Source organism: Trichechus manatus, unplaced genomic scaffold, assembly GCF_000243295.1.
Source record: "Trichechus manatus latirostris isolate Lorelei unplaced genomic scaffold, TriManLat1.0 scaffold00029, whole genome shotgun sequence".
In the NCBI taxonomy this organism is placed as follows: Eukaryota; Metazoa; Chordata; class Mammalia; order Sirenia; family Trichechidae; genus Trichechus; species Trichechus manatus.
This window is the reverse complement of record NW_004443965.1, coordinates 6,690,508-6,713,717: the sequence shown is the minus strand read 5'-3', so window position 1 is coordinate 6,713,717 and position 23,210 is coordinate 6,690,508. Positions and strand designations below refer to the sequence as shown.

The window sequence follows — 23,210 nt, the reverse complement described above, 5'->3', positions numbered from 1 at the left end:
TTTTTTTTTTCCCTTGCTTTTTCTGTTATTGATTTCTACTTTTATGGCTTTATGGTCAGAAAAAGATGCTTTGTAATATTTCGATGCTTTGGATTTTGTTAAAGCTTGCTTTATGGACTAATACATGGTCTGTTCTGGAGGATGTTTTGTGTGCATTGGGAAAGAAAGTATACTTGGCTGCTGTTGGGTGCAGTGTTCGGTATATGTCTATGAGATCAAGTTGGTTGACTGTAGCATTTAGATCTTCTGTATCTTTGTTGAGCTTTCTGGATGTTTTGTCCTTCACCGAAAGTGGTGTGTTGAAGTCTCCAACTACTATTGTGGAGCTGCCTATTTCTCTTTTCAGTGCTGTTAGAGTTTGTTGTATGTATTTTGGAGCCCTGTTGTTGGGTGCATAAATATTTATTATAGTTATGTCCTCCTGGTGTATTGGCCTTTTAATCATTGTATAGTTTCCTTCCTTATCCTTTGCAGTGGATTTTACTTTAAAGTGTATTCTGTCAGAGATTAATATTGCCACTCCTGTTCTTTTTTGAGTGTTGTTTGCTTGATACATTTCTCCTATCCTGTTGAGTTTTAGTTTGTTTGTGTCTTTAAGTCTAAAGTGTGTCTCTTGTAGGCAGCATATAGACCAATCATTTTTTTTTTATCCATTCTGCCACTCTCTGTCTCTTTATTGGTGCATTTAATCTGTTTACATTCAGCATAATTATTGATAGGTTTGCGTTTAGTGCTGTCATTTGATGCCTTTTTTTTGTGTTGTTGACAGTTTCTTTGTTCCACTTAATTTTCTGTGCTGCATCATTTTTCCCTTATGTATTTTCTTTTCATCTTTTTTGTTGATTTTGTATTTGCTGAGTCTTTATGTTTTTCTTGTTATTTTTTATTTTGATGTGTACAATTGTTAGTTTCCTTTGTGGTTGCCTTAATATTAGCCCCTATTTTTCTAAGTTTAAACCAGTCTTTTATTTCTTTATATCGCCTTGACTTTCTCTCCATATGAAAGATATGACTACAATTTTTTGTCCCTCTTTTTTGTTTAGTGTTGTCATCTTTTACATATTGTCAACTCTGTTTCCCTATTTTCAGTGTTTTAGCTTGTATTTATTTTTGTGACTTCCCTATCTGGGTTGATATCTGGTTGCTGTGTCCTTTGTTCTAGTCTTGGGTTGTTATCTGATGTTACTGATTTTCTAACTGGAGGACTCCCTTTAGTATTTCTTGTAATTTTGGTCTGGTTTTTGCAAATTCCCTGAACTTCTGTTTATCTGGAAATGCCCTAATTTCGCCATCATGTTTGAGAGACAGTTTTGCTGGATATATAATTCTTGGCTGGCAGGTTTTTTCCTTCAAGGGTTTATGTATGTCATCCTATTGCCTTCTTGCCTGCATGGTTTCTGCTGAGTAGTCTGAGCTTATTTTTATTGACTCTCCTTTGTAGCTGACTTTTCGTTTATCCCTAGACACTCTGAAAATTCTCTTTATCTTTGGTTTTGGCAAATTTTATTATAATATGTCTTGGTGACTTTCTTTTCGGATCTACCTTCTGTGGGGTTCAATGAGCATCTTGGATAGGTATCTTCTCATCTTTCACATTATCAGGGAAGTTTTCTGCCAACAAATCTTCAACACTTGTCTCTGTATTTTCTGTTATCCCCCCCTTTCTGGTACTCCAATCACTCATAGGTTATTCCTCTTGATAGAGTCCCACATAATTCTTAGGGTTTCTTCATTTTTTTAAATCCTTTTATCTGATTTTTCCTCAAATAAGTTGGTGTCAAGTACTTTATTGTCAATCTCACTAATTCTGACTTCCATTGCCTCAATTCTTCTCCTGTGACTTTCTGTTGATTTGTCTAATTCTGACATTTTATTGTTAATCTTCTGGATTTCTGATTGCTGTCTCTCTATGGATTCTTCAGCCTGTTAAATTTGTCATGATGCTCTTCTCTAATCTTTTTAATTTCCTCTGTTGTGTGTTGTGCTTTTTGCTTAATTTCCTTCCTAATCTTTTGAAGAGTTCTGTATATTAATCTTTTGTATTCTGCCTCCGGTAATTCGAAGAAATTTTCCTCTTCTGGAATATTTCTTGATTCTTTATTTTGGGAGCTTGCTGAAGCCGTGATGGACTGCCTCTTTATGTTATTTGATATTGACTGTTGTCTTCGAGCCATCAGTAAGTTATATTTATTTATTTTATGTTTGCTTACTGTGTCCTAGCTTCTTGTTTTGTTTTGATATGACCAAATATGCAGCTCGTGTGAGCTATTTTAATTATTGTCACCTTTGAAGCTCTAATGTCCTGTCACCAGGTGGTTAGATCTGTTACTAGGTATGTGAGCTCAGAAGTCTGCCCACTCCTCCTGTATGGATTCAGCTAAGGTGCCCAGGTAGATGGCCACCTAGTGTGTGGCGCAGGCTTTCACCTACCATCCTAAACAGACATGGATGATTGGTGTAGGCACAGGCATCTGGCTGCAGCAGGGGGACACACTCTGAGCAAGGCAGGGGGCTGACGGCCGCCCCCAAATGTCCAGGAGGAAGGCATGTCCCTTTTCCCTTAAGCACGTAGGTGGGTGGGTTTTGCAGCCAGACTATGAGCATCCAGTGCTGTTGGCTGTAAGGACTGGGGGGCACCTCTTATTCTTGGGCCCCTATCACAGGTGGCTAGGTGGCGTCTGTGGAGCCACCAGTCCTCAGGCCCCTGATGTGGGTAGGTGAAGACCCTGCTTAATGGGCAGAGCAGAGTCAAATGTCAAGAACCTGCCACTTCACAGCTGAAACAGTTGAAGTTAGACTTCAGGCATATACCCTGTTGTACTGCGGTAATGAGGGCCTGTGCTGTTGAAATGGGCCCACACAGGACTGTGCATGGGGAAAGGTGCTCAAAGTCCGTGGATCCCTTATGCCTGTGCCTAGGCAAAAGAGCTGTGCCTACTCTGAGTTCCTGGCTTAGGGGAGCCAGCAGTTTATTTTCTCCCCTGTTTGTTAATTTCTTCACTTTCCAATGCCAGGAGAATGGCTCAGGGTGTGTGATGGATCCTACTTCCGGCCCAGGGGACTCAGCAATTGCTGAAGCTTGTCCAGGACGCAATGCAGAGCAGGGAGTTGGGAGGTGAATAGGAGAGAGGTTTTTCCCTGAGGGGATTGTTTTTGATCCACGCAGTAGGCCAGACGCAAATACTTATCTTTCTGCTATCGAGGGCTGCTTCTCACTGGTTGTGCGAGGCCGAGTAGTCTCTCAGAGGCTGGGTCTCTCCTGATGTGGAAAATGCACCTCCTGAGCACACTGCTTGCCTGCCTTACCACTCACCCCGGAGCTGATCAGGCCTGAAGGGTCAGGCTCTTGGCAGATCACGTCTGGCACCTCCTCGCTGCTTCCGAACCATCTCTCCCTTCCGCTGCCCCTCAGTCCGGTTCCTCAACTTTGCCTTTAATTTTCAGGGCTCATAGATTGTCATATATAATCGAATCACTTGTTTTTTCGGCTCTTTGTTTTAAGAGGGTCTGCTGGAAGCGTCTGACTACTCTGCCATCTTGGCCCCGCCTCCCAAGAACAGTCAGTTCTAAAGGGATAAGAGGAAGATGGTGAAGAGGCCAGGAGGGTCTCCATGGTAGAAGCTTGAAAGATAAGTGAGGGTTCCCAAGCCAATTAGAGTAGACAGGAAAAAAGACAAGGAGGGAAGGGCTTTCCTCACAGAGGACTCAGACTAACAAAGCTCAAAGACAAAATAGTATCATTCCTACACAGTGCTTTGATAGCTGTAGGCTTATAATAAATACTTATGGAATGTTTAGGTGAGCCTTAGATAAGGAAGGCATATAAATATGGTTAATAGTACGAGCTGTAGAATCAAAACACCTGGCTTCAGAGTCCAGCTTCATCGCTAATGTTGCTTCTTGGAGCCTCAGTTTCCTTACCTGAAAAGTGAGAGTAATAACAGTACCTACCTTTGTAATGAATTGATAAACAACAACATGATAAATGAAGAAGAAATGGAAGTTGCCAATGATGTCATTTTACTTGGGTAAACAACCAATGTCCTTGGAAGCTGCAGTCAGGAAATCAAATGACATATTGCATTGGGCAAATCTGCTGCAAAAGACCTCTTTAAAGTTTTGAAAAACAAAGATGTCACTTTAATGACTAAGGTGCACCTGACCCAAGCCATGGTCTTTTCAGTCACCTTATATGCATGTGAAGACAGCAGAAAAATTGCCGCATTTGAATTGTGGTGTTGGTGAGTAATATTGAATATACCATAGACTATACCATAGAATATACCATAGACTGCCAGAATAAACAAATCAGTCTTAGAAGAAATACAACCAGAATGCTCCTTAGAAACAAGGATGGCAAGACTTTGGCTCACTTACTTTGGATACATCATCAGAAAAGGCCATTTGCTAGAAAATGACATCATGTTTGGTGGAAGATCTCTGAAAACCCTCAGTGAGATGGATTGACACAATAGCTGCAGTGAGGACTCAAACATACCAGTGATCAGGAAGATGATGCAGGGCCTGACAACATTTATTTCTGTTATACCTAAGGTTGCCATGGGTTGGCACCGACTTTATGTCCACTGACAACAACAAGAGCAACACCTTTGTACAGATGTTGTGAGGAGTATGTATGATCAGTCACAGTGAGCCTAATTAACAAGTTACCTAGAGTAGAGCAAGCGATTGAAATACTTGAGCCCTCAGTTTCCTCATCTATAAAACAAGCAAAATAGACTTTATTGCTCTCTAACCACTGGTGGTGCAGTGGTTAAAGCGATCGACTGCTAATTGAAAGGATGGCTGTTTAAAACCACCAGCGACTCCGCGGAAGAAAGATGTGACAGTCTGCTTCCATAGAGATTTACAGCCTCAGAAACCCTGTGGGGTCACTATGAGTCAGAATCGACTCAACAGCAGTGAGTTTTTGATTTTCGGTAAGCTACCTAATAGGAGTGCCTGGGTGGTTCAAATCGTTAAGTGCTCAACTACTAACTGAAAGCTTGGTGGTTCCAACTACCCAGAGATGCCTCAGAAGAAAGGCCTGGTGATCTGCTTTTGAAAGGTCACAGCCTTGAAAATCCTGTGGCGCATAGGTCTACTCTGAAACACGCGGGGTCACCATGGGATGGAATCAACTCGGCAGCAACTGGTTTTGTTTTGTTTTAAGCTACTGAATAGTTCAAACATGCTTTGATTGTAATATGTAGGAAATTACCACTCAGAGAAGACTGCACATAATTCCTCATATATGCAATTTAAACTAAAATAACCTTCTTTGCTGGTGTAGCAATAGCTCAGCAATGGAAAATCAGTATATACTTTCTAGCTCAATACCTGAAAGGAATTAGGTGGATGGACAAAAACAACCCTTGGCTAAGTATGACTACAGACATGCCATCTCATCTACTATTAATGTGTAGAACTGATAGAAAAAAATAGACTAGCTAAAAATAAACATAATGGACTAACATTATTTTGAACCTGTTTGTAAGATTGTTTTTGTTTTAATTGAGGCTAATGCATTAGATTGAAGATGTTATTGCTGCAATTCACTCACCAAAGCTTTCTTCCTAAATACGCAAACATGGATTATAGAGCTCTGAAGTCAGCATTTCTCAAGTGTTTGTAATCTGTCATGCATTTGCTGTAGAAATATGACCAGGATAACCACCCTTTCCTTCAGTGCCTCTTAAGTGAAGCATTAAACCCTTTTCTGACCTTAAAGGTGAATGAAAAATTTCAAGCCCAGGCTTGTAGGGTAATAATGATAATGTTGTTGTCAGGTGTCATAGAGTTGATTCCAACTCATAGCGACCCCATGTACAACCGAACGAAACACTGCCTGGTCCTGCGCCATCCTCACAATCATTGCTATGCTTGAGCCCATTGTTGCAGCCACTGCGTCAGTCTTTCTCACTGAGGGTCTTCCCCTTCTTGCTGACCCTGTACTTTAACAAGCATGATGTCTTTCTCCAGGGACTGGTCCCCCCTGATAACATGTCCAAAGTATATGAGACAAAATCTCACCATCCTTGTTTCTAAGGAGTATTCTGGCTGTACTTCTTCCAAGACAGATTGTTCATTCATCTGGCTGTCCATGGTATGTTCAATATTCTTTACCAGCACCATAATTCAAAGGCATCAGTTCTTTGAGCTTCTTTATTCATTTTCCAGCTTTCTCATGTGTATGAGGTGATTGAAAACACCATGGCTTGGGTCAGGCACACCTTAGTCCTCAGGATGACATCTTTACTTTTTAATACTTGAAAGAGGTCTTTTGCAGCATATTTGCCCAATGCAGTGAATCATTTGATTTCTTGACTGCTGCTTCCATGGGCGTTGATTGTGGATCCAAGTAAAATGAAATCCTTGACAGCTTCAATATTTTCTCTGTTTATCATGATGTTGGTTATTGGTCCAGTTGTGAGGATTTTTGTTTTCTTTATTTTGAGGTGTAATCCGTACTGAAGGCTGTAGTCTTTGATAATGATAATGGTGACATTCTAATGATAAAAACCAAAAAAACAAACCCGTAGCCTTCGAGTTGATTCTGACTCATAGCGACCCTATAGGACAGAGTAGAACTACTCCATAGAGTTTCCAAGGAATGCCTGGTGGTTTCGAACTGCCGACCTTTTGGTTAGCAGCCGTAGCACTTAACCGCTAGGCTGCTAGAGTTTCCATAATGATAATAGGTAACATTTATTTCATTCTTATGTACACTTTGCATCTAAGAGCTTTATGTATTTTCTCATTTAATCTCTACAACTCAAAAAAGCATTATTTTTCCCATTTTATGGCTGAGGAGCTGAGGTTCAGAGAGATTTTGTAACTTTCCTGGTACTATTTAGCTAGTAAAACCACTAAATAGAGTGTAACATGATTTGAGATTACTGAATGATTTGGGATTACCGAGGCCCACTAGCCAAAGATCCCCAGAAACCCACCTGCGGTCAGCCAAATAAGTTTATTTAACTTGCGGTGACAAGGAAAAATGCACACCAGTAGAGCCATAAGAAGAACAGAGGCTTGCACTGCGTGATTCTGTGAAGGATTTAGAAAAGTGAGGACCAGTTTTTGTTTGGGTGCTGTCAGCAAGCGGGGTTGATTTGGTGATTGGGTGTCTCGGTAATTTTTTATCGAGGAGGCAGGAGGATTGAATCGAGGCTAGATTGTTATTGGTAAAGAAACCCGAGTTGATCATATTAGTTGGATGAGGGAGATGTTTACTTATTTTGTGGTACAGAGGACCCTTGTCTCTGTCTCGGTTCAGACGGGATTGCGCCTCTATGGTCATAGAACGGCCTTGTCTGAGACTGTTTGTATTCTGCAAAAGGTGTTTATGTTGATATACGAATGCTGTGGCCTAGTGGTTAGCTTTTAGCTGTCAGCGCTGTCTCTCTCTTTCTCCTCTCCCCCTCCGTCTCTCTCTCCCATTCCCCCCTCATTTCTTCCTCTTCCTCCCTCCAGTTATTTCATAGCAACTAGCTAGTTTCTTCCATTTGAAAAATAATCACACCATCATCAGTCCTGTGTTCCTCACTGGGGAGTGTTACTATAGGGTGGTTTTCAGATTCAAAGAGACCTAATCTTGAATCCCAGCTCAGCCACCTAGCAGCTGTTTGACTTTAGGCAAATCATTTAATCTTTCTGGCCAAGGTTTCCTCATCTCTAAAACTGGGAATGATAATTACCTTGCAGGGTGTTTAAAAAATTAATTTATATAAAGTACTTGACACACAAAGTCTGATCTCAATAAATAGTGGCCAGTATTAAAGGGCATAAAAATCTGTCAAATGTTTATTTGCTTATACTTCACAATTTCTAACAGCAATGCAACTGCTTTTTATTAAATAAACTAGATGGTAGATGATCACAGTAAGGTGGGCAGAGCCAGAAATTCTACCATCAGATGTTAATTATCTGATGAAACTTGGCTGTAGTTTCTTTTTTGTACTTGTATTAAAAATAGATTTTAAAAAATCTAAGAAAATAAATAACATTGTGCTATACAGATAATTAAGTAAAAATACGAGATCCTTTTAAGGATCTTAATGGTTCATTACCTGATACAACTGTCTGAGGTGCAGACAAGAATCCTATATGTATAGACTGTAAAAAAATGACTGTCTGATTAGAACTGTAAAGAAGATATGGGAGACGTAGAAACATTTTTACTGGATGGGTAGATAAAGGTTCTAAAAGATGTTGTCACTGAAGGTTCATTCCTTGCACAAGGCCAAGATTAGGGTTAAATTATAGGAAGGACAGATATTAAAAATAACTTGAAATTGTGGGATGGCTTTTGTCTTCGTGTTTTTCTCTGGTTTCCGTATTTTCTACAGCAATCATATTACATTCATAATCAGAAAAAAAGCATTTAGTTTTTTCCTGAAGGTTCCTGTTTTTTCTGAACTTTATATGCTTCTCAGCCATAGTTGCCAAAATCGTGACTTTGTATGTGTGTGCGTGCATGTGCGTGCATACATGCACACTTTCCTCATGAACCATCCTTAGGCATTTGCTAGACGTTAAGTGGGCTTCTCTGAGAATTCTGGTTGAGAATTACCTCAACTGTGTGAACCGTGGAAACTGCCATGGTCCATCACAAATGGTCAGTGTTACTGAGATGTGGTCTAGCCTCCTTACTGTGAGCATTAATAACTCTATTCCAGGAGAGGTACAATTGAAAAGGATCTTGGTAATGAACAAAAGCTATTACAAGTGACTCAATTTTTGTGTGATCTCTTCTTTCCTTTTTTCTCTTATTTTTACCTTAGAAGTCCGGCCTTCATTTTCGACACACAGATAACACTGTCCAGTGGTTAAGAGCAATGGAGTCTATTGGTCTACCTAAGGTAAGCCTTCATACACCATCACCTGAACTGGGAAGCCAAACGGGGTAGTGTGCAGACAACTTATTGTGAAAAATCATTTGGCAGACTAGATTATGTTAATGAAGCAGATTACCTTATTGCCCTGTGAATGAGAAACTCAAGAACTAAACAAAAATATGAAAGAACTTACACAAAATAATAAATGGCAAGAACTCAGACTGAGGTATGTACACAGACTGAGAGCAGCCAGGTGTGTGTAAATTAAGTTCTGAACAGGCTACAGCTGGTAAATAGGTGAATCGTTGATTTATAGAAACCAGCTCCCTTTTTTATGTTGGTGCAAATGGTTAATGTGCTTGGCTGCTAACTGAAAGGTTGGAGGTTTGAGTCCACCCAGAGGCACCTCGGAAGAAAATGCCTTCTGAAAAATAAAACCCTTTGGATTTGTTCAACCACTGTGGAAAACAGTATGGGGCTTCCTCAGAAAGCTAGAAATATAAATATCCTATGATCCAGCAATCCTTCTCCTAGGTATATACACTAGAGAACTAAAATTACTGACACAAACAGATATATTCATACCTATGTTCATTGCAGCGTTATTCGCAGTAGCAAAAAGATGGAAACAACCTAACTGCCCATTAACAGATGGATAAACTGTAGCACATACACACAATGAAACACTATACAACCATAAAGAATAATGATGAGTTCTCAAGATATAGTATAACCAAAACTCAAACCCATTGGTGTCGTGTCAATTCTGACTCATAGCGACTCTATAGGACAGGGTAGAACTGCCCGATAGGGTTTCCAAGGAGTGGCTGGTGTATTCGAAGTGCCAACCTTTTGGTTAGCAGCTGAGCTCTTAACCACTGCCACTAGGGCTCCAAAATATGCTATAACTTGTATGAATCTGGAGAACATTGTACTGAGTGAAATAAATCAATCACAAAAGGCCAGATACTGTATGATCTCACTATTATAAAAAGACAAGAATATGTATACACACGGAAAGTACCATTCTTTGCTAGTTATCAGGGATGGGAGGGAGAGGCAGGGAGAATCACTTTCTATATAGTAGACACTTATTAGTTTTGGTGATGGGTAAGGCAATACCGAGTAAGGGTGAAGTAAGTCAGCACAACTTGACCAAGGTAAAAGATGACATTAAGAAGTACACAAGAATAATGGATGATTCTGATAAAAGCCACAATGTATACAATTTTGTAACAACAGTAATAAAAACTAAAAAATTTGTATGTGGGTACATAAGTAGATATGTATGCTTATAAATGTGTAGGTAAGCACATGTGAATACATGAGTGCGCATGTTTAGGGTTCCTGTAGGCAAATATACATACATGTTTTCATGTGCTGCATACATATTCATATATAAAACACATAGGGGGCACAGTTATGGATACTTCTAGACATAACCAAACACCTCGTGGGATTGGGTTACTGGGTTTGAGGGCTTAGGGGAGGGGAGAGGATCTCGGTCAATTAGTATAACATAGCTCATAAAGATAATATTCTACATCCTAGTTTGGTGAGTAGCATCTGAAGTCTTAAAAGTTTGCAGTGGCCATCTAAGATATGACTATTGGTCTCTACACATCTGGATTGAAAGAGAAGGAAGGAAACCAAAGACTCAAAGAAGAAACTAGTGTATGGGACTAATAGTCTATAGGACCCATGGCCTCACCTACCATGAGACTAGAAGAACTGGATGCTACCACCACCAACTGTTCATACCAGGAACCCAATAGATGGTCCCGGATAGAAAGGGAAGAAAATGTAGAACAAAACTCAAATTCCTAAAAATGACCAGACTTACTGAACAGTAAAGACTAGAGGAACCTGTGAGTCTATTGCCCGGGGATACCCTTTAAACTTGGAATTGAAGCCACTCCTGGAGGTCACCTATCAGCCAAAAAACAGAGTGGCTTATGAAATAAATAATATCACCCCTGAGTACTGTGCTTCTCTAAACAATCATCTAAATGAGTCCTAACGGTCAACATTTACCCTAGACCAAAGATGAGAAGGTAAGGGGACAAATAAACTAGATTAATGGAAACAGAACAACCAGAAGGAGAATAATGAGATGCTGACACATTAACCAGTGTCACTGAATAATATGTGTAGAAATTGTTAAATGAGAACATAATTCATATAGAAATTTTCTCAAAAATCACAGTAAAATATTTTTAAAAACCCTATGGAACACAATTCTCCTCTCACACACATGAGGTTGCTGAGTCCGAGTCCACTGGATGGCAGCAGGTTTTATTTATACTTAAAAGATTCTAAGTTTCCTTGTATTGTTATGTATTGTATCACTATAACTTACTATTTGTAAATATATTTTCATAAATTTTTTTATAAATTATAGTATCACTTTAAATTTTAAAGTCTAGAGGGTTATAGCTCTTAGTGCTGAGATAGATTTCCAAAATAGTTTGATTTAAAAGCTCATTCCACAAATATTCAAAGCTTATTAGGTTCAAAGAACAGGCACTTCCAAACCTGTGAAGGAAATAGTCAAGTTGGGGAAATGAGGAAGTAAATAATTACATTTGGCAAAAACTATAGTGCTATCTTTTAAACTTTTTGTTTTGAAATAATTATAGACTCACAGGAAGTTTCAAAAATAGTAGAGTCCTGTATACCCTTCTGTCTTAGTCATCTAGTGCTGCTATAACAGAAATACCACAAGTGGATGGCTTCAACAAAGAGAAATTTATTCTCTCACAGTCCATTAGGCTACAAGTCCAAATTCAGGGCATCAGCTCCAAGAGAAGGCTTTCTCTCTCTGTCAGCTCTGGTGGAAGGTCCTTGTGATGCATCAGTCTTCCTTTGGTCTGGGAGCACCTCAGCACAGGAACCTCAGGTCAGAAGGACACGCTCCACTCCCAGCACTGCTTTCTTGGTGTATGAGGTTCCCATGTGTCTCTGCTTGCTTCTCTCTTTTCTATCTCAAAAGAGATTGAATTAAGGCACTATCCAATCTTGTAGACATCATCAGTATAACCTCATCATAGTCATAGAGTTTATAACACATAAGGAGATCACATATAACCTCATCATAGTGGTAGAGTTTACAACGCATGAAGAAATCACATCAGATTACATAATCATACAATACTGGGAATCATGACCCAGTCAACCCGACAGACATTTTTGGGGGACACAATTCAATCCATGACACCATCGTTGAGCATGCAATGGTGACATCTAATATAACTGTAGCACAGTGTTAATTTGACATTGATTTTTAACTGTTAACCAGTCTACAGGCCTTATTCAATTTTCATCAGTTTTTACGTGCATTCATTTGTGCGTGCCTAGTTCTATCCAGTTTTATTGTATGAATAGATTTGTGTAACCACCACCACAATCAATATACAGAACTGTTCCATCCCACAAAGGAAATCCCTTGTGCTACTGCTTTATGAAGGAGCCCTGGTGGTACAACTGCAGCCTTGGTGGCACAGTGGTTAAGGCGCTTGGCTGCTTACTGAAAGGTCAGTGATTCAAACTCACCAGCTGCCCCTTGGGAGAAAGGGGCAGCATTCTGAGTTCATAAAGATTTACAGCCTTGGCAATCGTATGGGACAGTTCTACTATGTCCTGTAGGGTCACTATGAGTCAAAATCAACTGGACGACAGTGGGTTTCATTTAGTGGGTAAGTGGCAACTGGGTGGTAAACAGATTAATGAAGGAAGAAATTCAAATAGAATTTTTCTATATGAGGGTGGTATACCTCAGATTAGGATCATTTCATTATGTTTAATTGATTTAAGACTTGATTTAAATCTTTTCAAATTGTATTGATATTAGGCCGGGTTTTCTTTGATTATGGGCCAAGCAAGTGGTAGGATATAGCAGATTCCATTTTAACACTGATTTTTATTATGATATTATCAATACATTACATTGCAAGCATGAGAGACTAACATTGACTTTGAAGTATTTGACAGTCATTAATTCCTTCATTCATCAATAGAAGCCTACTCTGTGCTTAGCATTCTACTAGGTGCTGGAGAAACAGTGCTGAATAGCCATAAAGGAGCCCTGGTGGCACAACAGTTAAGTGCTTGGCTGCTAACCGAAAGGTTAACGGTTCGAATCCACCCAGTGGCTCCATGGGAGAAAGACCTGGTGATCTGCACCCGTAAAGATTACAGCCTAGAAAACCCTATGGGGCCATTCTACTCTCTAACATATGGGGTCGCTAGTAGTCAAAAATTGACTCAGTGGCACCTAACATCAGCAATGAACCATAAATTAATTCCATCTTCCTATCTAAGGAAGACACGTTCATAATGATTTCCTGGTTCTTGTTTAAAGAAAACATGGAGGGAGTTGGCCAAAATATGGTGAGCTGTGAGGTGCATTTGTCTTCTTTTTGTGTAGTAAAACTCTTCAGAATTGGGACTTTTCTTCTGATTGACACTTGAACAGCAAATGGGTTAAAAAAAAAAGTAGGAAAGACCTTTGAAATTTCTTAGGCTATAGACATTCCTTTAAATGCTCAGTGACTGTATATTTGTAGCTCAAGAAACTTTGCTTCTTTCTTGCTTTTTTTTGTTTCATTTTTTTTCCATGTCCAATAGAAAATTGCATTTGAGTATCAAGTACTACCATATGGTATGTGATTTATTCTTAGTTTTTCATGTCAAATTTTACAAAATATTTACTGAAAGCAAGTAGTGTGGATATACTTACCTTAATCTTAGAAATTTCCAGCCTAATTATGCAGTTTTTGGTGCTTAGGCACAGAGAAGCTTGGTGCCCCACCCTAAGACCTGTTTTCTTACCAGGTTTTTACTTTCAAGCTTACAAAGAATAGTGGGAATGTATATTAAAAACCTTAATGTTCAGATTTCTCAATCCTATAATTCCATATTTAGGTTTTTATCTAAAAGAAGTACTCATTTGCTCAGAAGTTCAGGCATGTTCATTACAGTGATTTGTAACAGGGAAAAATTGGGAGTGAAACAAATATTTAACCCTGGGGAGCTGGTTAAATTATGATTCAAAAATACGAAGGAATCATAAGCATCCACTAGAAATAATGTTCTTATAGAATAACGAAGGCAATGGAACATAGTCTTGTTCTGTTTAAGTTTTTAAAACATGTTTACGATATGTACAATTTTGTTTTTACAAACATACAAACATAAACAATCAGAGAGGCATATCAGAAAAAAGCCTGTAAGAAAACATACCAAAATGCTAAAAGTGACTATTTGGGAGGTGGGATTATAGCTATTTTTTTTTCCTTTATGCTTTACACACCTTCCAGATTTTATTTGGTGAAGATGTGTTGCTTCTATCAGGAAAAAAATCTGCTTGCATGTGTGTGTGTGTGCGCGCGCGCGCATGTGTGTGTATGTGTGCGCGCGCGTGTGTGTATGTGTGTGCACGTGTGCCCGCACGTGCACATATGCGTGTGTGTGTGCATGTTCACAGAACTGTGTAGCCAGGTTTTTATTGTTTAACAATGTAATAAAATGGCCACAAGAAGGACACCCTTCTCAGGCCCTTGGGACCTCTGAGTAGTCCTGTGGGTGAGAGGGCTTTGGAGGTCAGACTCCCCTACTCCCTCTTGGCACCCCTTCACTTCTTCCCACCCCCCACGCCTGGCTCACACCATGTGGAGTGAAATTGCCCCCGTCCTGTGGAGTCAGCCTTCTTGGAGTGGCAGGCTGTGAGCCCCATGACTCTCCTATGAGCCCCTAGGAGGGGTGCTGTCAGGCAGGGGATGCAGCGATTGGTCCATCTGTAGAGCAAGATGAAGCATCTACTAAGAGGTTCCTCTGTATTTAAACAAATATAGAATAGCAAAGACAATCAAAGTAGGGTTATTTGGGGGAGTTAAAATAAATGTGAAAAGTAAACCATAATAAACTCATTTCTTTTCTTTTTCAGATATTTTATCCAGAAACCACAGATGTCTATGATCGGAAAAACATACCAAGAATGATATATTGCATTCATGCACTGAGGTAGGAGAAAAGTACAACCAAAAGATTCTCTAGGAGGTAGATTAAAATAAAACTACAATTTCAGTTTTAAAATAGAGCTCTCAAGTTACTTTAATAATCTGAACAATTTTTTAATAGACTGAGTTCTTTTGAATTTGCTGGTATAAAAATTAAAGTAATTGCCAGATAAAAACCATCCTTGAACTTGAAAAATATTTTTCTGATTTTTTTTTTTTATCCAATTCAAAAATAGAAAACCAGGAAATCAATGAAAGACCTTTATGTATAATGAGGAGAGAATTTAAGTAGAAACTTCTAGGAATTCAATAGTAATGTGCTACCATATTCTTGAGTGGTAATGTAGTTTACAAGTGTAGCCAAAATATATCAGATGAACAGCTTTCATAGCTATTATCAAGTAGTTATTAGCATTTTGGTTTTGATACTCCAAAAATGATTAAGAAAATTGAAGATAAGGATAGTTTCTTTTGACCTTTTGTTCAATAGTTGTTCCCTAAAGATAAAGAAGAAATGCAGAAGTTGCTTTAAATTAGTCCAATCAAGACACATTCATTGTTTTAAAGCAATTGTTTGATAAGTACTGAATTTTTGATGATGTTGAAATTCTACTAGCTCACAGATTATTTTTTTATATTATTGGCCCAGAAGAACATGATTTTTAGATGATAACAAAGGATTCTAAAAGCCCAGCTTGTAGCTGTTGTCCTGTGTGCAGACAGGTAATAATTGGAAAAGTTCATGTCTAATTAAATTTTTAACTTACTTTTAGAACATCTGCCTTGTGTTTGTATCACTAGCAGTCATTTTCCTGGCAGATTCCTCTGCCTGAGGTTTATAGTAACTTCTTCCTGGCTCTTTTCCTCTCCAGAGGAAAAGATTTCTATAATAATTCATCTCAATACAGGTCTTCTAGAGAAAAATTTAGGTTATGTCATGTAGTTTGACTTTTTCTCCCAGTGAGTCCTTATGAGGTTACTTTGGCAAATGACAGTTACTAGAAATGTAGACCAAATGTAGTTGCCTTTCTGTGATTTTTTATTTTTGTTTTTAATTCTAATGATTTAGAATAACTGGGGGGAAAACCACCTCAGTGCCTGCCTCCTCATCTATGGCTATAGTATCATTATGCCAGCGGTTTTCTAAAAGCTGCTTGTGCAAAAGTGCTTATTTTGAGGAATATTTTTAAATGTGTTAGCCAACATTCTTTATCAAATATTTTGCAAGGGCTTAGAATTATCCCTTAACACTGTAGTTAGTACCATCTTTGTGACCTGCTAAGCCAGCTCCCATTAGTTAATGTCATTATCATATCCGTGCATCATAGTGCTAATCTCCACAGTGCTCACAGGGTGTCTTGTATAAGCTTAAATTAAATTTCCTGAAGTAGACACCTGGGACGTTAATGGTAAGCAGCGTATATAAAAATGGTGGGCTAAGTTCCTTTCTGGTGAAGTCACTTTTCTAAAGAAGTTATACAGAACTGCACTGAGGCTTGCAAATATATGTTTGCCATAGTTTTAACCATGGCACGAACAGCTTGGTAAACAATGAAAAAGCAACTTCTTGTTTATTATTGCCGATTGGTGTGATAGTTTCTAGGACTGTTTTTTTCTCAGTTACTCAGTTACTCATCGTGGAGCAGACTCCTCTTGGGTTGTGTCATTCACTAAGTCTGATCTTAAGCAGGATCTTTTCTCTTTGAAAGCAGTATTTACTTAGTAAACAGTGTTCACTAGAAGAACTCCCTTCACTTTTCCCTGTTCTAAGCTTTTTGCATGGCTGCCTCTCACTGTGGAGCTCGGAAGCCCCAAGTGGATCAAAGTTTTTTTCTATGAAAACTTTTTCTTGCTGTGAGTTAGAATGCAGCCGGTCACTGAAATGAGGCCAGTGTTCTGTTGGGCAAGACACCTTTGGAAGCTGGGTAGCAGGATCCTTTAATAAGTACAGTGCCCTTATGGCATAGTTAGAAGTGATGCTGGGAATGAACAAACATGTCTTTAGCCATTATCTCCTGGCTGCAAATACAGCAACATTGCTGATGTGGGAAGTTGTCATTACCTGGTAAGGATTTAAGCAGGTCAGATGTTCTGATTATAGCCCAGAAACCAGGAGAGAAGGTCCCCCAGGTAGTTAAGCTTACCAGGCTCCACCTTCTTCCTGCCGCAGCCTGTAGGCCTGACTTGATCTACAGAGTTCATTATTGTCCCTGACCTTGGCCCTGCAGGCTTGTCTTCTGTGCCCTGTCTTCTTGACTTGGGTTTAACAACCTGATTAAGATCCCCTGGGTTCCTGCCCTTGCTCCCTGTTTGTATCTGCGTTTCCCTTTTCCCTGCCGGTACCTCACCTTTTCATTTTATTTCTGACCCCAGTCTTGTTGCCTGACACTGATTGCTCCCTTTGTCAGTTTTCTCAAGCCCAGACTCCAATTAATGTCACCACAGCAGCCACACAGGAAATTCTCAAGCTTTACCTAATGCAGACAGACTCATCTTTACAATGAATGGCCTCATTCTTTTTCAAAGAAATGTGTATCATTCTTTTTCTTATTAAAGAAAAAGTAATTATATACTCATTGTGGAAAACATTGGAGAATTCAGAAGAGAATGTAAGAAAAACTAAAGCACCTACTATCTCAACATCAAGTGAAAACTACTGTTACTATTTTGACATCTTTGGACTTAATATTTGTACTTGACATATTTTCCTTGTGTGACTTCATTCAAAATGTTTTAAAGCCTGTGCGATGAAAAGGAACCAGTTCAAGAAGTAAGAGCCCTGCTAAGTAGATACTACTACTGATTTTTTTTTCTTTTTTTAAATGCCTGGAGGTCTTTTATGCATGGAGAGAAACATTTGTTGTATTTTATTTAATGTTCAGTGTTACATTTTTAATAAACAGTAATAAAACAACTCTTAAATATTTAAACATTATTATAAAATTGAATTCCCTTAAACCATTTGAACAATTAAATTTAGTGGAACTGATTTTTTTGTATACGTTGAATACCTTCTTGAACCTATTCTAAAAGATCACCTATAAGCTTCACTCATTTCTTCATGATTTGTACACTAACTTTTACTCATCCTAGGATTATAATAATATTACTTTGATACCATCCTAGAGTTGATATGATTTACCAGCACCAGAAGCAAAAGAATGCGCCTTCAAACCTGCTGTGGTTACAGATCAGGTTTCTGAGTAATCAACTGACAATCAGAACATACGTGGCACTCACTGGTTTGGTTTCTTTTCCTGATGTGATTCAGACTCCAGCTACCGGGCATCAAGCTGAGTTTCCTCGTTAGGGTTGAACTTTACTTGTTAAATCAATCAAACATTTTTTAAATGCATGGCTTTCAAGTGGGTTTTTATTTATACTAGATCTCTGTCCACCCATCCACCCACCCCCATCACCCTGAAATGATTTATTTCCAAAGTCTTGCTTGGCCAGTGTTACATAACCCATTGTTCTGTCGTAATGATGTATTGGTTTGATCTGTTAGCATTATTAAAAGCTTATGTATGCCTTTAATATTTTCTTGAAATTAGTTGGGCTGTCTAGAGGTTGCCATCTCACAGGAGAAGAGGGATTAGTTCTGCATAGAGCTCTTTAGGCCATTTAGCTGATTTACCACCAAGAATTGCATTTCTGGATCCTTTCCCTGCTTGATTATTGAGTGTGACCATCAGTGTTAGACTGTTTTCCACCTGGCTGTTTTTGGGACCACCTGTACTCCTCAGGACTTGCTTATATTGGGACATTTCCTTTGTTTTCTGGGACTATTTGACTTACTCAGAGCTCCTGGTCTTTATTCTTTTCTGTAGTATATGCACAGATAGTACATATCTCTACTCTGTAAGTAGTACCCATGTTTTAATAACACCCCCCAACTTCTTAAATCAATAAAAATAACTCTGTATGTTCTGTTTTAGCCACTCTTTTTAATTGCAACTTTTTGTATACTTTATACTGTTTTCTGTTATTGTTGTGAACATCTAGCCTTTCAAAGACTTTACTAAGATTAGTATCTTCTTTTTCGATGGATCAGATTGCTTCAGTTTGGTCAACGGGAGCCCTTTCTGGCCAGCTCCTTTGTGCCTGTGGCACTGACCTATAGCATTGTTTGAAATATCCTTGCTTTGTCATCACAACAGGATGTTCTACACCTATCCTGAGTATTCCTGCTTTAAAATATGCTATCACTACTATTTACAAGGAATCCTTTTCAAGTCAGTAGTTTGTGTTGATTTTTCCAGTTATTAGGGTGCTGCATTTGGCTTTTCTTACTATATAAAGTTAATTTGACCATTAAGAGTCTATTACACTGCCAGCCAGGAATCCCTGTGTTGTGCAAATGGTTAATGTGCTCAGATGCTAACTGAAAGGTTAGAGGTTTGAATCCACCCAGAGATGCCTCGGAAGAATGTCCTGGACCTCAACTTCTGAAAAGTCAGCTCTTGAAAACCCTATGGAACACAGTTCTACTCTGACACGCATGAGGTCACCATGAGTTGGAATCAGCTCCACCGCAACTGGCTACGGTGCCAACCACAAGCTGAAAATATGTCTATCTTTCCTCTGTGTGAGGATTACTGTTCCTGCTACAGATTATGTAGCTATATACAGGCTGTCCCAGCAGTCGTGTTTCCAAATGCAGTGGCAGTGATGAAATGGCACACATTTGAGGCTTGCATTTGTGAAAATGGCTGTGACAGACTAACTTCTGGTTGACCAGCTATTCTAAGTACACTGCTTTGTGGAGAAGAGCCCCTCCTACCCAACCCTCCCAGAGTAAGTGGCTGCTTTGCTTGTCAGTTTCCCTTCGAACCTGTTCTGCCAGGTTGTAGTGCGTAACCTTGCCTTGTTTTATACCCCATTCTCTTAAGACTTTTCCTTCCTAAGAAACCAACTGACTATTGACACCTTATTTAGATCGTATCTCTGACAGATAACATATTTACATTTATAAATAAGCTTTCTAGAGATACTTCCTTAGCCCAACGGACAGCCTCTGTCTAATCCTATGTTCTCTGCAGGGACACCAGGAAAAAGTGTTTGGGATTAAGATGAGGAAAGCAGTTGTACCTTTCCATATCTTTCAAATCACCCTTTTTCAAAATTCTTCCCACTCTCCACACAGTCCTCTCCCCCATCTGTATTATGGCTATACCTTTCTGTCTACAAGATTCTAAGCTCTTTGAGACTGACTCGTGTCTTGGTACCTAATATAGTACATACACCATTGCTTCCAACCTGAAGCCTCTAGAGTCTGTATTTTGAATTTTTCAGGAGGCTTAACTGAACTAATTTCCCAATGATAAGGCTGCTTCAGAATTCATTTAGTTTTTGACCAAAAATTAAGTATCGAACACTGGATTTTGACATGATATCATCAGTGCTATATGTGATCAAGATGGAAAAATAATTTGGTTTAGTAGATGAAACCATTTTAAACATGGAGTCAATGAGGGGAAACAGTAAAAGATTCTCAGTGTCGGAAAGAATAGAGAAACCACAGTAGTAGGTTTTCAAGAAGTGTTTGGTACAAAGCACACATGTATTTGACAAAGGATAATAGAAACAATAAAAGCCAAGGCTAATACTGAACTTTTAACTACAGGCAGTATCCAGATTACAAACGAGTTCCGTTCCTAAATCTGTCTCTAAGTCAAATTTGTACATAAGTCTGAACAGTTAGGTACGGTGGTATCTAACATCAGTTAGTCAGATGTGTTGCCTTAGTATATAGTATATAGTGTACCTTTCTATGCATAAAAAATATTAAAGAAACACTTCCAGATACACTAAAACATCTTTAATACAATAATACAGCAATAATGATGTGCTGATGCACGTCGCAAAGCAGTACCCATTTGTTATTATGAACCACTGTATGTACCTCAGATTTTTAATACAATAGGCTTTATGGGGGTTGGTTTGTAACTACAGATTGTACGTAAGTCAGATGTTTGTAACCTGGGGATTGCCTGTATATGCCTGGCACTGTTCAAAGTATTCTACAGGTATTATCTCATTTAATCCTTACAATGTACCTAAGCAGTAGTTACTATTATTATTCCCACTTTATAACCAGGGCAGTTGGGGCACAGAGAGGTTGCTCAAGGTTACACAGCTAGTAAATGACAGAAATGGGATTCAAAACCCAGGCTGTTTGACACCAGAACCTGTGCTATTAACTCAACCAGCCATGGACCTCGAAAAGGAGCCAAGTATTTCCCTACTACTAGTTGCCATGAGTCAGAATCAACTCAAAGGCAACTAACAACCACAAGGGAAATTAAGCGGGGTGAGGCAGTGGTGGTTAGTAGTAGAATTCTCACCTTCCTTTCATGAGACTCCGTTTAATTTCTGGCCAATGTACCGCATAGGCAGCCACTACCTGTCTGTCAGTGGAGCCTTGTATGTTGCTATGATGCTGAATGGGTTTCAGCAGAGCTTCCAGACTAAGAAAAACTAGGAAGAAAGGCCTGGTGATCTATTCCAAAAATCAGCCAGTGAAAACCTTATGGATCACAGTGGTCTGATCTGCAACTGATTGTGGGGATGGTGCAGGACTGGGCAACATTTTCTTCAGTTGTCCTGTTTGTTCCGTTGTCCATGGGGGTCACCACGAGTTGGGGCCGACTCAACAGAAGCTAACAAGAACAAAAAAACCCACACCCATTGCCGTCAACTCAATTCCGACTGACAGCGACCCTATAGGACAGAGTAGAACTGCCCCATAGAGTTCCCAAGGAGCGACTGGTGGATTTGAACTGCCAACCTTTTGGTTAGCAGTCAAGCTCTTAACCACTGCAGTACCAGGGCTCCAGGAAAGAACAGGAAAATTAGAAGAACAGTGGCATCAGACTTGAACTTCAGCACAGGCCTCTAAGCTGTTATATTTAGGATGTCTAAAATGAAGAATCATGGAATTTTAGAACTGGAAGGACCTTGGGAAGTTATTTTAGTCCAGATCATTCATTTCACAGATGAGGGACTGAAAGCTCAGGTTCTATGACTTGCTCAAAGTCATGTACAGAGATTCCCAGCCTTGGGCCCCAATCAGGGCTCTGGTTCCAGTCCAGTGGTCTTTCTGGTCGGCCACGATTTACAAACATTCATTCCACATCCTATGCCATGAAACGAGCTGCACATGATATGATCCAGAAAAGCTGAAAAAAAAATTCGGCTCCTGCCTTTTCAGTTTGCAGTTCATTACTATAGCATCTTTTAATGTATACCCTGAAATTAGTAGAAAAATCCATACTAGTTTTTTTTTTTCACTTTATTGCTTCCTGGACTATAACTAATATTACTTTTACAAATAGGAACACATGGGCCAGCGAGGCTCTAGCTCCGTCAGGTCAAGCTTCCCTCAGCAGCACAAGGATGTTATACCTTTTAGGGTGGTAAGTGGCTTGCTACATGACACAGAGTGCTTTCTTGTACGTGGGAAGCGATGATGACATTAATTCCACAGCTTCCTTGAGAATGCTTTCAGCCCTCTCTGTTGGCTGTTAGGCACTATAAAGTGCTTAATAAATTCAGTCTTGAATTCACCCTTCAGCCAAAGATTAGACAAGCCCATAAAACAAAATGAGACTAAAGGAGCACACCAGCCCAGGGGCAAGAACTAGAAGGCAAGAGAGGACAGGAAAGCTGGTAATAGGGAACCCAAGGTTGAGAAGGGAGAGCGTTGACATGTCGCGAGGTTGTCAACCAATATCATAAAGCAATATGTGTACTAACTTTTCAGTGAGAAGCTAGTTTGTTCTGTAAACCTTCATCTAAAGTACAATTTAAAAAAAAAAAAAAAACTCGGTCCTGAAGAGCTACAAGGAATTGGTATCTTTTATATTGGGCTTTTTTTTTTTTTTTTTTTAATTAAGACTCTGGATTTCCCTATGTGCTTCAGGTAATGAATGGCCTAATTTAAATTTAAATGCTTCAGAAGGAGCTGGTTGCTATTGCCAATTCTTTTCAGTGTGGGAATACTGGATAAATATGGTTTCCTAATAAACATTTGGAGTCCCTGGGTGGTGCAAAGGGTTAATGCACTTGGCTGCTAACCAAAAGGCTGGAAGTTTGAGTCCACCCAGAGGTGCCTCGGAAGAAAGGCCTGACGATCTACTTCTGAAAAATCAGCCGTTGAAAACCCTATGGAGCACGGTTCTATTCTGACACACATGGGGTCACTATGAGTTGGAGTCAACTCAGTGGCAACTGATACTGATAGTAAACGTTTGCCCTCTTTAAGTAATCTGCTTGCAAGCACCACCCTCATAGAGATTGAGTTTAAAACTCTTAATACTTTAACTGGGCTAAGTGCTGGGGACCATGGTCT

At 39.3% G+C, this 23,210-nt stretch overlaps 1 protein-coding gene across 10 annotated transcripts in view; it reads left to right on the top strand.

Moving 5' to 3' along the window:
• The window catches only part of IQGAP2 (IQ motif containing GTPase activating protein 2), a 333,035-nt gene that overhangs the window by 180,744 nt on the left and 129,081 nt on the right, over positions 1–23,210 (top strand). For all 10 annotated transcript variants that reach the window (XR_002823745.1, XM_023729491.1, XM_023729494.1 and 7 more), the window contains 2 exons: positions 8,787–8,864; positions 14,785–14,861. Coding sequence is in view for 9 of the 10 variants with exons in the window: in XM_023729491.1 (XP_023585259.1) it covers positions 8,787–8,864; positions 14,785–14,861 (155 nt within the window). In the remaining variant the exon portion in view is untranslated. The remainder of the gene's footprint in view (positions 1–8,786; positions 8,865–14,784; positions 14,862–23,210) is intronic.